This window comes from Lithobates pipiens, unplaced genomic scaffold (genome assembly GCF_037356315.1).
Source record: "Lithobates pipiens isolate NorthernLeopardFrog02 unplaced genomic scaffold, aLitPip1_a1.2 Scaffold_81, whole genome shotgun sequence".
In the NCBI taxonomy this organism is placed as follows: domain Eukaryota; kingdom Metazoa; phylum Chordata; class Amphibia; order Anura; family Ranidae; genus Lithobates; species Lithobates pipiens.
This window is the reverse complement of record NW_027507905.1, coordinates 1,115,212-1,130,330: the sequence shown is the minus strand read 5'-3', so window position 1 is coordinate 1,130,330 and position 15,119 is coordinate 1,115,212. Positions and strand designations below refer to the sequence as shown.

General features: G+C 50.4%; 1 protein-coding gene across 1 annotated transcript in view; it reads left to right on the top strand.

Moving 5' to 3' along the window:
- The window catches only part of LOC143973417 (uncharacterized), an 803,347-nt gene that overhangs the window by 75,157 nt on the left and 713,071 nt on the right, over nt 1-15,119 (top strand). The window contains exon 5 of the mRNA XM_077474404.1: nt 10,124-10,450. Coding sequence (XP_077330530.1) covers nt 10,124-10,450 — 327 coding nt within the window. The remainder of the gene's footprint in view (nt 1-10,123; nt 10,451-15,119) is intronic.

Below are 15,119 nucleotides of genomic sequence, written 5' to 3'. Positions count from 1 at the left end.
AGAGGTGGTGGTGAGGAGGAGGAGAAGGAGATGAACACCTGTCTGAGGAGCTGTCTGGCTGTGTTGTTGTATTTGCTGTTTTGCTGTTTTGGAGGCTGCAAAAAGATCTCTGCAAGGACTCTAAAGAAACTTTTTGGTGAAGACCTGTCTACAGAACTGTAGGTGCTTTTCTTTTCGTATTATTTGTGCTGAAGATAAGCAGGCTTTAATTTACGTTTTTTATATGCTGAAGAAAAGCTTTATTTTTGATTTGATTATAAATAAATATATTTTGGTTTCACCGTATAATGGTTTATGCACTTAATCCCGCGGAGCTAGTATCCCCAAACTTCACAACTGGTGTCTTGGATGCTGGCAAAAGTGCATTTGCAGCCGCAAAAAACTTTTAAAAACTGACATTTAAAAGAGACTGTGTACAAATTGCATATCTTGGGTGAAGCCAGCCCAGACGCTGCAAGCAACAGGCAAAGACATGGAGGAGGTCATCAGGGCTTTGGTACAAGCCACCGTGACCCAGCAGCAAGCTTCAGCAGACGCAAACCGTCGCCATGAGGAAGCGATGGCTCAGCAGCAGCAGGCCCTGGCACAAGCCATAGCTGCACAACAGGAAAGCACACGGCTGCTAGCCGCCCAGTTTACTGCTCAGCAGGAGTCCACTCAAGCACAGCTGGCTGCCTTGCAAGAGGCAGTACAGCGGCTGGCTCAGGGACGTGAACAAGTGGCTGTTGCCGCTGGCAACCAGGTGTCTGTGAGGGTCAGCCATTTTTTACAAAAATTAACGTCCAGCGATGATGTGGAGGCCTTTCTCACCACCTTTGAGAGGATAGCGGAGAGAGAGGGGTGGCCCCGTGACCAATGGGCCGGCATTATCTCCCCTTTCCTCACCGGTGACCCGCAAAAGGCCTATTTTGACCTCCAAGCACAACATATCAGCGACTATGAGCGTCTGAAGGCAGAGATCCTGGCCTGCCTAGGAGTGACCACAGCTGTCCGGACTCAGAGGGTGCATCGCTGGCGGTACAAACCTGACCGACCACCCAGGTCGCAAATCTATGAACTGGTTCAGCTGGTTAAAAAATGGCTGCAGCCAGAAAAACTGTCAGGCCCACAGATGGTGGAACTAATAGTGATGGACTGGTACCTGCGGTCCCTGCCAGATGACCTACAGTGCTGGGTAAGCCATGGAGACCCCGCAACCGCTGACCAGCTGGTGAAGTTGGTTGAAAGATACACCGTGGTGGAGGACCTACTTGGGCCTGCCAGGCGTAGGGAACCCACACCAAGGGCAACCAGACCAGCCATAGCGCCTAGGAGAGAAGCCCTGGCAGATGCTGGGATCCGCAAAACCGCATCATCTGCTACAGAACCTCGAAGGGTGGTTCCTGTCCCAAGAACAGGAGACCTACAGTGTTGGCAATGTCGGTCCTGGGGACATACCCGGGCGCAATGCCCAATTCAGGAGGAGCCTATGGACTGCGGGAGTGGTTGGAGAAGCTCCTTCTACGTGCAAAAAGTCTGCACCACTCACCTGGATCCAATTGCAGGACAGTTTGAGTGTGAAGTGTGGATGAACCACCTTCCTGCCAGGGCGCTACTGGACTCTGGTAGCATGGTAACATTGGTACATGCCAGGGTGATTGGGAGACTTGGCCCTGTAAGGAAAACCCTACGGGTAGTGTGCATCCATGGGGACACCAAGGAATACCCCATGGTTTCGGTGACTGTGTCCTATGGCCATACCTCAGTGACCCAAGAGGTCGGGGTAGTGAGAAGTCTAATACATGACATTATAGTGGGGCGGGACTGTCCACTATATTTCGAACTGTGGAGCCAGGTACAGATGGGGATGCCAGGACAGCCAGGAGAGTCTGAAGGACCTGGGCCTGAAACCCCCCACAACCCACCCCCTGATACAAAGATACCCATTATTGATAATGATACTGTAGAGAATATTAAGTTGAAGGATGTGGCTGTTTCAGATTGCAAAACCGAGTTAAATTCTGAGGGGGGGGGGAGTCTTCCCGTTACAGGTTATGCTGGGGGAGGATGACGAGGAGCTCTCCCCATTGCAGTCCCCGGTTGAGGAAAGTGAAGAGGAAACATCCTCAAGGCCAGTACACCCAGATCTAGATGTACCCAGGGGTGCGTTTGGCACCGCCCAGCTGTGGGATCCTACCTTGGTCAATGCCCGAGAGCAGGTTTCTGTTGTGGATGGGGTCTCACAAATGCCAGGAGCAGATCAGAGGTTTCCTCATTTTGCCTTAAAGGGGGACTTGCTTTATGGAGTGGCTGAAAGCCGTGGGGAAACTATAGAGCAGTTGCTGGTTCCCCAACCGTATAGGCGGATGCTACTCGATCTAGCCCACAATGACGCACTGGGAGGACACTTGGGGGCAGAGAAAACAGAGGCCAGGATAACTGACTGGTTTTACTGGCCAGGGGTGAAAGTTGAGGTTAAAAGATATTGTGCATCTTGTCCCGTTTGCCAGTTAACTGCCCCAGTGCCCCACTATAGAAGCCCTCTGGTATCCTTGCCAATTATTGAGGTTTCATTCGAGCGGATCGCCATGGATCTTGTGGGACCCCTGGTAAAATTGGCAAGAGGGCACCAGTATATATTAGTCATCCTAGACTATGCAACCTGGTACCCAGAAGCAGTTCCTTTGAGGAAAACTTCCTCTAAAGCCATTGCCCGGGAACTATTTCAAATGTTTTCGCGAACTGGTTTTCCCAAAGAGATATTAACGGACCAGGGCACCCCTTTTATGTCAAAGGTGATGGTGGACCTGTGCAAACTGTTTCAAATTAAGCAGTTGCGGACGTCCGTCTATCACCCGCAGACTGATGGCCTAGTGGAGAGGTTTATTAAAACTTTAAAGACCATGCTAAAAAGAGTCGTCCAGAAGGACGGGAAGGATTGGGATATGTTACTCCCCGCCCTTTTGTTTGCCATCCAGGAGGTTCCACAAGCATCCACGGGCTTCTCCCCATTTGAACTAGTGTATGGGCGACGGCCTCGGGGTTGCTGGATCTGGTAAAGGAAACATGGGAAAGTGAGTCCTCACCACACAAAACCATAGTAGAGCATATCTCTCAAATGCGAGAGAGGGTGGCTAAGGTGATGCCGCTGGTGAGGGAGCACATGCAGAGAGCTCAGGAAGCCCAAAGAAGGGTATATAACCGGTCTGCGAAAGTCAGACAGTTTCAAGTAGGAGACCGGGTGGCTGTCCTAATACCCACAGTGGAGAGCAAGTTCTTGGCCAAGTGGCAAGGTCCGTTTGAGATAGTGGAAAAAGTGGGGGAGGTAAACTACAAGGTACACCAGCCAGGGAAAAGGAAACCATACCAGATCTACCACGTGAATTTGTTGAAACCCTGGAGAGACAGAGACCAGGTATCTGCAGTGGTAGCGGTACAGTCAGGAGACCATGCAGGGATCGACCTGGTGCAGGTGGCTGCTACCTTTAACTAGACCCCAAACCCAGCAAGCAAAGGAGTTTCTTCAAAGAAATAGGGACATGTTTTCAGGGTTGCCAGGACTCACCAATATCATCGAGCATGGCATTGTAACTGACCCCAAGGTAAAAGTGCGGTTAAAGCCTTACCGTATTCTAGAAGCTCATAGAGTGGCAGTGTCTGAAGAGGTGAAAAGAATGGTTCAGCTTAATGTCATTGAGGAATCGCAGAGCGAGTGGTCGAGTCCAATCATGTTGGTACCCAAACCCAACGGCACTCTTCGCTTCTGCAATGATTTTAGAAAACTGAATGAAATCTCCACGTTTGATGCTTATCTCATGCCACGGGTAGATGAGCTAATTGAGAGGTTGGGGCCTGGCAGGTATATTACCACGCTGGACCTCACAAAAGGGTACTGGCAGATTCCCCTAACCAAGGAAGCTAGGGAGAAAATGGCCTTCTCTAACCCGGAAGGCCACTTCCAGGACAAACAAATGCCGTTTGGTTTGCACTCTGCCCCGCTACGTTCCAAAGGGCCATGGACAAAATTTTGCATCCACATCATCGGTACGCTTCGGTTTATTTGGATGACATCGTCATCTTCAGCCCTGATTGGGAGTCACATCTTCCCCGAGTTCAGGCAGTCGTAGACTCCCTGAGAAGAGCAGGATTCACCATAAATCCAGAAAAATGTGCAGTTGGGGTGGAGGAAGCCAAGTACCTAGGGTACCTTGTGGGTAGAGGGCTGGTAAAGCCCCAAATGAGTAAAGTGAAAGCCATACAGGACTGGCCCCGTCCCCTAACCAAGAAGCAGGTCAGAGCGTTTTTGGGCATAGTTGGCTACTACCGGAGGTTTATCCCCAACTTTGCCACCATTGCTGCACCCTTGACTGACCTGACCAAAGGCAGAAAGTCGGCGATGATAAAATGGAATAATGATGCCGAAAAAGCTTTTCAGAAGCTTAAGACGGCATTGTGCCAGGATCCGGTGCTTGCTGCCCCAGACTTTAATAAGGATTTTGTTGTACAGACAGATGCTTCAAATGAGGGCTTAGGAGCAGTCCTGTCGCAGGTAATCAACGGGGAAGAGCATCCCGTCATTTTCCTGAGTAGAAAGCTGACGGCAGCGGAGAAAAACTATGTGGTGGTAGAGCGGGAGTGTCTTGCCATTAAGTGGGCCTTGGACTCCTTGCGGTATTTCCTCCTAGGCAGAAGGTTTCGCCTGGTATCCGACCACGCCCCACTGACCTGGATGAGACAAAATAAACACACGAATGCCAGAGTAACGAGGTGGTTCCTGTCTCTCCAGGAGTTCGATTTTGTGGTGGAGCACAGACCCGGGAGACTACATCAGAATGCCGATGCCCTCTCCCGGGTCCACTGTATGGTGTCAAATGGTGCCTCCAACACCTCCGCATTGAGGCAGAGGGGGGGATATGTACAGGATGCCAAGGTTGGGTCCTGGACGGGTGCTATGTGGCGCCTATATTTGGGATGTGGTCCCTTTTAAGGGAATCATGGTAGGCCTCAGGGGGTCACCCAAAAATGGGTGACAAATTCCGGGGATATTTTCGGGAGAAGACTGACTTGCAGTCATCTCTATATTTTAAGAGAGATAGTTGGGACCCGGAATTTGGGAGGCTCTGAAGTGACATTTGGGTGGAAAAGAGCCTCCCTCCCTGACCACAGGGATTTGGCCAACAGGGGGTTAACGGCCTCCAGGAAGACAGACAGCCTATAAGACAGGAAGCAGTAGAGAGGTGGTGGTGAGGAGGAGGAGAAGGAGATGAACACCTGTCTGAGGAGCTGTCTGGCTGTGTTGTTGTATTTGCTGTTTTGCTGTTTTGGAGGCTGCAAAAAGATCTCTGCAAGGACTCTAAAGAAACTTTTTGGTGAAGACCTGTCTACAGAACTGTAGGTGCATTTCTTTTCATATTATTTGTGCTGAAGATAAGCGGACTTTAATTTACGTTTTTTATATGCTGAAGAAAAGCTTTATTTTTGATTTGAATATAAATAAATATATTTTGGTTTCACCTTATAACGTTTTATGCATTTAATCCCGCGGAGCTAGTATCCCCAAACTTCACATCTCTGGGAGGCCTTGCAGAAAGGTCTGTGCAACGCGTTCCCAGAGACTGGGAGGTTACAAACTCCTGGTCCTGGACAGCGTGTTGCTGAGGCATCGGTCAGAAGGAGCGGTGGAGAAGGTGGCTGTCTGACCGATGCGTTCAGATAATTATTTAGTCCGCAGCCCTAAGGTATGATCGGTTCCAGCAACCATCGCCAGCGTCTGATTTACATGGTGCAGGAATACCTAGGGGCAAGGTCAGACTTGGACACCTTTCCCTCCGAAAATCCTCTGGCTTACTGGGTCTTGAGGATGGATCACTGGCCAGAGCTTGCACAGTATGCAATTGAGCTACTGGCCTGTCCTGCATCCAGCGTTCTTTCGGAACGCACCTTCAGTGCTGCTGGTGGCTTTGTTACCGATCACAGGGTGCGCCTGTCCACTGACTCAGTTGATCGACTGACCTTCATCAAGATGAATCAGTCTTGGATCACCCACAGCTACCAAGCACCTGAAGCTGATGTAACCGAATATTTTTTTTTGAAATATCACATCCCTTCAAGACTGCCTATGCTGATGCTGAGTGACTGTCCTGTTATGTTGATTGTCTATCCTCTTCCTCCTCCGCTGATATGTTGGAAGGACATTTTTGGTTCTGGGTGATGCCACCAGCCCAATTTTTCAGTCCCTGTTTAACAGGGAAGTTTAATTACAATTTTTGATGCAATGCTTTGCAGCAGGGCTCATTCCTGCACCACAACTAGAGTATATGGGAGAGGTTGCAGTGTTGTGGCACCAGCACCAGTGGCTAAGGCCCAATTTTTCAGCCCCTGTTTAACAGGGACATGTAATTACAATTCTTGATATAATATTTCACAGCAGGGCCCGTTCCTGTGCCCACCCAGAGTAACTGTGAGGACTTATAGTGTTGTGGCACCAGCACCACAAGCACCAAAGGTCAATTTTTCTACCACTGTTCAACAATGGCATGTAATTACAATTCTTGATATAATCGTTCACAGCAGAGCGCTCCAGCGCCCACCAAGAGTCACTTTGAGGGCTTACAATGTTGTGGCAAAACCAACACCTTGTTCCGCCATTTCTGCAGAGCATATAGGGCAGGCCCCTACTTTCAAACATCCAACTTACAAACGTCTCCTACTTGCAAACGGAAGGAGACAACAGGAAGTGAGATGAAAAAAGACGGACGGCAAAACAAATTATACAGGGGTGATAACCCTTCCCTATGTTTTCCAAAAAGCTTAAAAATAGATTTTTTGAGTGGAGCTACACTTAAAAAATGTAGCAGTTCAAAATTACAAACAGATTCTACTTAACACAACAAACCTACACAGTCCCTGTCTTGTTTGCACCGCCTGTATACTGCTGTTCTGAGTATATAGGGCCTGGGGGCCACACGCATTTCCTTTTTTTAATATGGGTACGGGGATCCCCTTAATATCCGTACAAGACCCAAAGGGGCTGGTAATGGGCAGGGGGGCTACCCATGCCATTTTTCTCAATGAAATTCATCCATATTGCCGGAACAAGATATTACAGTAAAAACGCAAGCAGTTTGAAATGACTTTTTTTCAGTTAAATGTCATTTTGTGCAGGGACTGTTCTAAACACGGGAAACACGTGGCACTTCACAGGCATACTACAGACACCCCCCCAGGCACGATATTGAAAGGAATATTTCACTTTTTTTTTCACTTTAATCGCCATTAAAATCAGTGCTCCTGCCAAAACTGCCATTTTTAAAAACATTTTAGGCATTGACCCATGTCCCCTGGGGCAGGAGCCAGGTTCCCAAACCCTTTTTAGGACAGTATCTTGCATATTAGCCATTCAAATTAGCACTTTTTATTTTGAACGTTCGAGTCCCATAGACTTCAATGTGGTTCTAACATTCGTACGAATTTGCGGTCCGTTCGAAAGTTCTGGTGCGAACCGAACCGGGGGATGTTCGGCTCATCCCTAATCAGGAACTGTATATCTGGTACCAGACTATACACTGTACTAATCAGCCACACAGACTGATAAGCACACAGAACAGTCACAGAAGCTGCTAAAAAAAGAAAAAAAAAAGAAAAGGAAACTCTGGATTTAAGATGTAAAAACGCAAAACAGTCAGCTTATATGCAAAATACGTGGCATCACATATGACCGGCATACAACTGAATAGGGGTTCAGTTACACAACCGGATTGGGGTCACACAGACAGATTAAAACAGTTCAAGAATGTAAAAAGCTGTCCTTTAAACAAGCCACTCATGCAGGACACACACAGCATCACATATTCCAACAAATTGTGCAGTACAGTAACCAAAACAATCTCAATAGGAGGAAGTTGTGGAGTATAGAATCTGACAGTTCTGTTGCCCTTAGGCCCCTTTCACACGGGACAGATCAGTAATGATCCGCCCCCTGATGATCCACTCGCTCAGCAGGCATCGCTTAGTTGTCCCCGGTGAGCCGGCGGCGGACAGGGCGGTCCCAGCACACTGTGCAGGGACCGCCCTGTCAGTTCTCCGCTCTCCTCTATGGGGATCGGATGAGCACGGACCGTCTGTCCATGTTCATTCGATCCGCTCTGCAGACGGATAGAAAAATAGGATTTTCCTCCGTCTGCAAAATCGGACAATTGCGGAGGTGGACAATAGGAAGAATAGGAGAGATAGTGCATCTGCTCATGGTGTAGTTTTATGGAGAACTACGCAGACGAGAACCGGAAAATAGAATTTCATTCAAAACTGGTACTACGGTTTCAAGCGGTGCTGTTTTTTAAGCAGGCCATCACCCTCAGCAATAAACCAGGACCTCACCACACACAGTACCTTATCAGCCACAGCCTATGAATGATCTCTTGAGTCTGAAGACCCGATTCTTGACCTGGCCGGTCACCCAGACGCAGGAAATGCAAAAATCCTATCTAAGCACACATTGCACCTGAAATAGGGCAAGTCATTCACACAGAACACACACTTGCAAGGACAGTAATAAGTACAGATAGTATGGAAAGTAAAAAAGAAACATAAAAATAACAAAATTCAACAGTCAAGGTTCTTGGAAAGAATAATTCTATGTGACATGGACTTACAAAAATCAGCACAGCACAAGGGGAAGTCACAGTAAGCAGAGAGTTCTCTTACCTTCACCAGCAGAAGTGAATTCCCAGCTTGGGTTGTCCTGTTCCGTGTCTCGGCGGTGTCTGTAGAGTATCTTTTCCGGCATTCGAAGGACCAATTGATATGGAAATCCCAGAACTTAGGGGATTCCAATAACATGTTGGCTGCTGAACCACATTCAAAAAGATGTATTTAATATTCAAGCCTATAGTTTTAGCCATAGACAGGGGAGCAAGCGTATACAGTACACATGATGAAGTAATTGCTCTCTGAGGCCGGGAGCCTAAAAACATTTATACAATTCTGAAGGGGGAGGGGTACCTTTGTGAGCCTCTTTGTAGGCCTAATCAATTTATTGGTTATTTACATTAATAAACAGACGGTCATTTGGCACCTATACGTCACTTCCAGAGTTCTCTGGGAAATGTCTTCTCACAGATGGAGGTGTGAATGGCATTTGACCACAAACACAAGAACCGCTTACATACATCCTATAACTAAACATTTTTTATCAGAATACATGTTTTGATAATAATAACTAAATGTTTGATAAATAAATGGCGATTCCATTTCCCCGATCAGAGGTCAGGACCCCACATATAGGATACAGGATTGTCTGCATGCCAGTTTTAAATTCAAGCCATCCAAGGGCAGACTGATTGTACTGAAGTTGGTCCATCGGATGACTTCAGAACAACCAGCCCGTTGTGTTCTTTTTTTGTACAATCACTGCCGGTGGCTATAGCCTCCAGCACTGATCATTGTATTCTGATGGCGGGGAAACCTTCCACTCTCAGAACACAATGACTCCACAAGAGGGATTCTTCCCATCAACACTGACTGTGCTGATGGGGAATCAAGCGATTTTCTTTCCTTCAATCTGTGGAAGAAGAACCGGAAATTGAAAATGTATGTCTAGCCTTAGACCAAATAATACAAAATATCCAGAGAAGACATTTATTGTCCTCCACATGTCCATTGTCCTTGTCCATGTATGGATGGACGCCCACCATCATCTACTGGAAGGTCAGGGATTATCTTACCTGACTGCATTATATATGTAATACATTCTCTATTTATCATCTCTTCATAAAGTCCATCCAGTTCCACCAATAAAAGAGAAGAAATCCTCCAATCCCATCTACACAATCCTATACCTACAGAGGATCCAGAGGAAGGCCAAATAAAGGACGCTCCAATTTACTCCAGCAGGGGAAATGGGGGGAGGAATGATTGTCTATTCATTGATGATTTATTGGTAGAATAATGGAGAGTATAGGGGTGTCAGAGGAGATTCCTCAATGATCTGAGATGGGAAGAAAACAGAGGAATCCCAGGAAGACCCGGAGGACTCTGATAGATGGAATCTGAATATTTCTGGGATCCTCATAGAGGGATATATGTTATATGAGGGGGGAGGGGAGTACACTGTGACCTGACTGGGATCTGTATTCTGTCTGTACAGGAAAAGTCCAGGAAATATTCACCCGGCCGGGATCTGACCTTCTCATCCCCATCAGACGTCATCTCACCCTCAACCCTACAGATAGATGGGAATGTAACGAGATTATCTGGTACTATGAGAAATCTCCTGGATACTGGAATACAATAGCTCAACACTGGTATTGTTATCTGTCTGATCTCAGATATTTCCCCAATACAAGGATATCAGAGAATGGAAGTCTGATCATATCCAATGTGACTCCGGAGAATGACGGGATATACCGTGTGTATATAGAGAACGCTACAGGACGACTTATACAGAGAGATGATTACTTCATCCATGTAGAAGGTAAGTCCATCCAACCCCCACCCCCAGTCCTAGCAGTGTCCTCCCCGCTCTGTGTCTTTATATCCATACATTATATAGTAGAAGATCTGGGAGAGACGTATGTACAATGTCCTCTGATTACTGCGCCATCCTCACCATTCCCTGTAGAGTCACATCTGCAGTGCTCAGCCCTCCTGAAGTTGCTGTGATCTGAACTGTGCTGTGCCTTCTGCTCGGGGTCCCCATGTGGTAGATGTGACCATTGATGGTGGGGTGACAGATCCCCAATACACACACTGACAATGCAGCAATCTGGAGACCTCGGAGGGGATTTCAGTAACCCCAGTTGGGGCTCCGACCCTCAGGCTGACCTCTGACCTGGCTGGAGCCACCTCTCCGATGTAAGTCATTGGTCAGTTTACTGGGATGGAGCTGATTCTTCAACAGGGTGGAGCTTCTGCCAACAGCAGCCAATCAGGATTCACATCTCAGGAAAAAAGGACTTGAGAATTCTGATTGGTCGCTGTGGGCAGCCCCTCCCCCTGTGCTCATTTTCCTCTCTCACTATGAGGACTCCATGATCTGGATGGTGGGAATTCTGCTGATGGGTGACAATGGTGGATCTCCAGCTGGAAACACAGACGGGGTGTGAAGATCTCATCCTTCACCTGAGCGGGGAAATCTTCACCCCTCCCCCCTGCACAGATGTTGGGGGATTCCCAGCATGGGGGGGCATTTACATCTCCGGAGACTCTTCATCCCAGAAGACTCCACCAAGAACCACTGGGCGGAGGTCTCCTTTAGAGGGAACTCCTCACATCCTGTTTTGTATCATCCACTTTGTATTACAATGTACAGAATATCTCTCACACAGCAGTAGCCATGTACAATGTTCTTAGAGCCGATCATCCAGATGAGATTGTACAGCGCTGTGTATGGGGGTCACATGATGAAAATGGGTGTCATGTTAGTGGAAGGATTTAGCAGGGGTGGACTGACAACTCATGGGGCCCCCGGGCAATAGGGGATCATGGGGCTCCCTTTGTCCCCACCCACACACACACAAGCCACACCCTCACAAAGCCCCACATAGATATTGTACATTACATGCATTGGTCACAGAATTTCTCTACTGTATGTTCAAAATAAACATTTAAAGAGTTAAGAAAATAAAGAAAAATAAACTCACATTAACCGCATACATTTACTGCGGGGCTGCGTCTCCTGTGAGCAGAATCACCTACAGGGACTTGATTCTGCACTTGCGGGTCTGCATGCTGTTTACAACATCGGCAGAACGGTGGTCTGCCAATGTAAACAAGTCCCCAGAGAGCCCCTTCTTACATCAGGGTCCCCAGAGAGCCCCCTCCTTACATCAGGGTCCACAGAGAGCCCCCTCCTTACATCAGGGTACCCAGAGATCCCCCTGCCTACATCAGGGTCCCCAAAGAGCCCCCTCCTTACATCAGGGTCCCAGAGAGCCCCCTCCTTACATCAGGGTCCCCAGAGAGCCCCCTCCTTACATCAGGGTCCCCAGAGAGCCCCCTCCTTACATCAGGGTCCCCAGAGAGCCCCCTGCTTACTTCAGGGTCCCCAGAGAGCCCCCTGGTTACTTCAGGGTCCCCAGAGAGCCCCCCCTTACATCAGGGTCCCCAGAGAGCCCCCCCTTACATCAGGGTCCCCATAGAGCCCCCCTTACATCAGGGTCCCCAGAGAGCCCCCCTTACATCAGGGTTCCCAGAGAGCCCCCCTTACATCAGGGTTCCCAGAGAGAGCCCCCCTTACATAATGGTCCCCAGAGAGCCCCCCTTACATCATGATCGATAGAGCCTCCACCCATACATCAGGGTCCCCAGAGAGCCTCTCCCCATACATCAGGGTCCCCAGGGAGGCCCCCAAACATCAGGATCCCCAGAGAGCCTGGCATAAATCAGGGTCCCCAGAAAGCCCCCCCCATACATAAGGGTCCCCAGAAAGCCCCCCACCATACATCAGGGTCCTAGAGAGCCCCCCATACATCAGGGTTCCCAGAGAGCCCCCCATAGATCTGGGTCCCAAGAGAGCTCCCCCATACATCAGGGTCCCCAGAGGGCCCCCCATACATCAGGTTCCCCAGAGGGCCCCCCATACATCAGGTTCCCCAGAGCTCCCCCATACATCAGAGTCCCCAGAGAGCCCCCTATACTTCAGTGTCCCCAGAGAGCCCCCCATACATCAGGGTCCTCAGAGAGCCCCCCATACATCAGGGTCCCTAGAGAGCCCCCCATACATCAGGGTCCCTAGAGAGACCCCCATAAATCATGGTCCACAGAGAGCCCCCCCATACATCAGGGTCCACAGAGAGCCCCCCTTACATCAGGATCCCAGAGAGCCCCCCTTACATCACGGTCCCCAGAGAGCTTCCCCTTACATCAAGGTCTCCAGAGAGCCCCCCATACATCAGGGTCCCCAAAAATCCCCTCATGCATCAGGGTCCCCAGAGAGCCCCTCAAACATCAGGGTCCCCAGAGAGCCCCCCATACATCAGAGACCCCTTGATTCTGCACCTGCAGATCTGCGTGCTGTTTACCCCCCTGCCACTGTGATTGGACACACTGAGAGCTAATCAGCGGGTCTGCCGGGCCCCGACGATCATTTCCAACAGAGGCAGAACGGTGGTCTGCCGATGTAAACAAGTCCCCAGAGAGCGTCCTCTTACATCAGGGTCCTCGGAGAGCCCTCTCCTTACATCAGGGTCCCCAGAGAGCCTCCTCTTACATCAGGGTCCCCAGAGAGCCTCCTCTTACATCAGGGTCCCCAGAGAGCCCCCTCCTTACTTCAGGGTCCCCAGAGAGCCCCCGACCCCCTTACATCAGGGTCCCCAGAGACCCTCCCCTCATACAAAAGAGTCCCCAGAGAGCGTGGCATACATCAGGATCCCCAGAAAGCCCCCCCATACATCAGGGTCCCCAGAGAGCCCCCCATAGATCTGGGTCCCCAGAGAGCCCCCCATACATCAGGGTCCCCAAAGGGGCCCCCCTTACATCAGGGTTCCCAGGGAGCCCCCTCCTTACATCAGGGTCCCCAGAGAGCCTCCTCTTACATCAGGGTCCCCAGAGAGCCTCCTCTTACATCAGGGTCCCCAGAGAGCCCCCTCCTTACTTCAGGGTCCCCAGAGAGCCCCCGACCCCCTTACATCAGGGTCCCCAGAGACCCTCCCCTCATACAAAAGAGTCCCCAGAGAGCGTGGCATACATCAGGATCCCCAGAAAGCCCCCCCATACATCAGGGTCCCCAGAGAGCCCCCCATAGATCTGGGTCCCCAGAGAGCCCCCCATACATCAGGGTCCCCAAAGGGGCCCCCCTTACATCAGGGTTCCCAGGGAGCCTCCTCTTACATCAAGGTCCCCAGAGAGCCCCCTTCTTACTTCAGGGTCCCCAGAGAGCCCCCCTTAAATCAGGGTCCCCAGAGAGCCCCCTCCTTACTTCAGGGTCCCCAGAGAGCCCCCGACCACCTTACATCAGGGTTTCCCAGAGAGCCCCCCCTTACATCAGGGTTCCCAGAGAGCCCCCCCTTACATCAGGGTTCCCAGAGAGCCCCCCTTACATCAGGGTTCCCAGAGAGCCCCCCTTACATCAGGATTCCCAGAGAGACCCCCTTACATCAGGGTTCCCAGAGAGCCCCCTTACATTAGGGTCCCCAGAGAGCCCCCTCTTTATTTCAGGGTCCCCAGAGGGCCCCCCCCTTACATCAGGGTCCCCAGAGGGCCCCCCCTTACATCAGGGTCCCCAGAGAGCCCCCCTTACATCAGGGTCCCCAGAGAGCCCCCGACCCCCCTTACATCAGGGTCCCTAGAGAGACCTTGTTACATCAGGGTTCCCAGAGAGACCCCCTTACATCAGGGTCCCCAAAGAGCCCCCTCCTTATTTCAGGATCCCCAGAGAGCCCCAACCCCCCTTACATCAGGGTCCCCAGAGAGCTCCCCCTTACATCAGGGTCCCTAGAGAGCTCCCCCTTACATCAGGGTCCCTAGAGAACTCCCTTTACATCATGATCCACAGAGCCTCCCCCCATACATCAAAGTCCCCAGAGACCTTCCCCCCATACAAAAGAGTCCCCAGAGAGCCTGGCATAAATCAGGATCCCAGAAAGCCCCCCCCCATACATCGGGGTCCCAGAGAGCCCCCCATAGATCTGGGTCCCCAGAGAGCCCCCCATACATCAGGGTCCCCAGAATTCAAACACCCCCTCAGAGATTCCCTTGTACCTGGCTGTGCACCTCTAACCCCCAGCACAGGGGGAGGTGGCGATCGGCAGCTCTATGGTGCCTGTGGACTGCGGGATCTCCCTGGGGCTTGTAGTTCTGTTACCGATTCTGTACATTGGAGAGGGGAGGGGCCTCTGACCCGAGCAGAAGTCGGCAACAGTGTACAAGAAGAGCGACTCACTTGTACACTGAAGAGTGAAACTTGTAGCTGCCCGGGTCAGAGGCCCCTCCCCTCTCTACTGTACAGAATCGGGAAGAGAACTACAAGCCCCAGGGAGATGCCGCCAGCACCATAGAGCTGCCAATCTCCGCCTTCCACTCCCACCACTGCACTGAAAGCCAGAGATGCAGGGGGGAGATGCTGTGTCTTGGACTCCCCCCACAGCAGCAGAACGGCTCCGCCGCAGCACTGCCAGCAGCATACCCCTAGAAAGATCCGACGA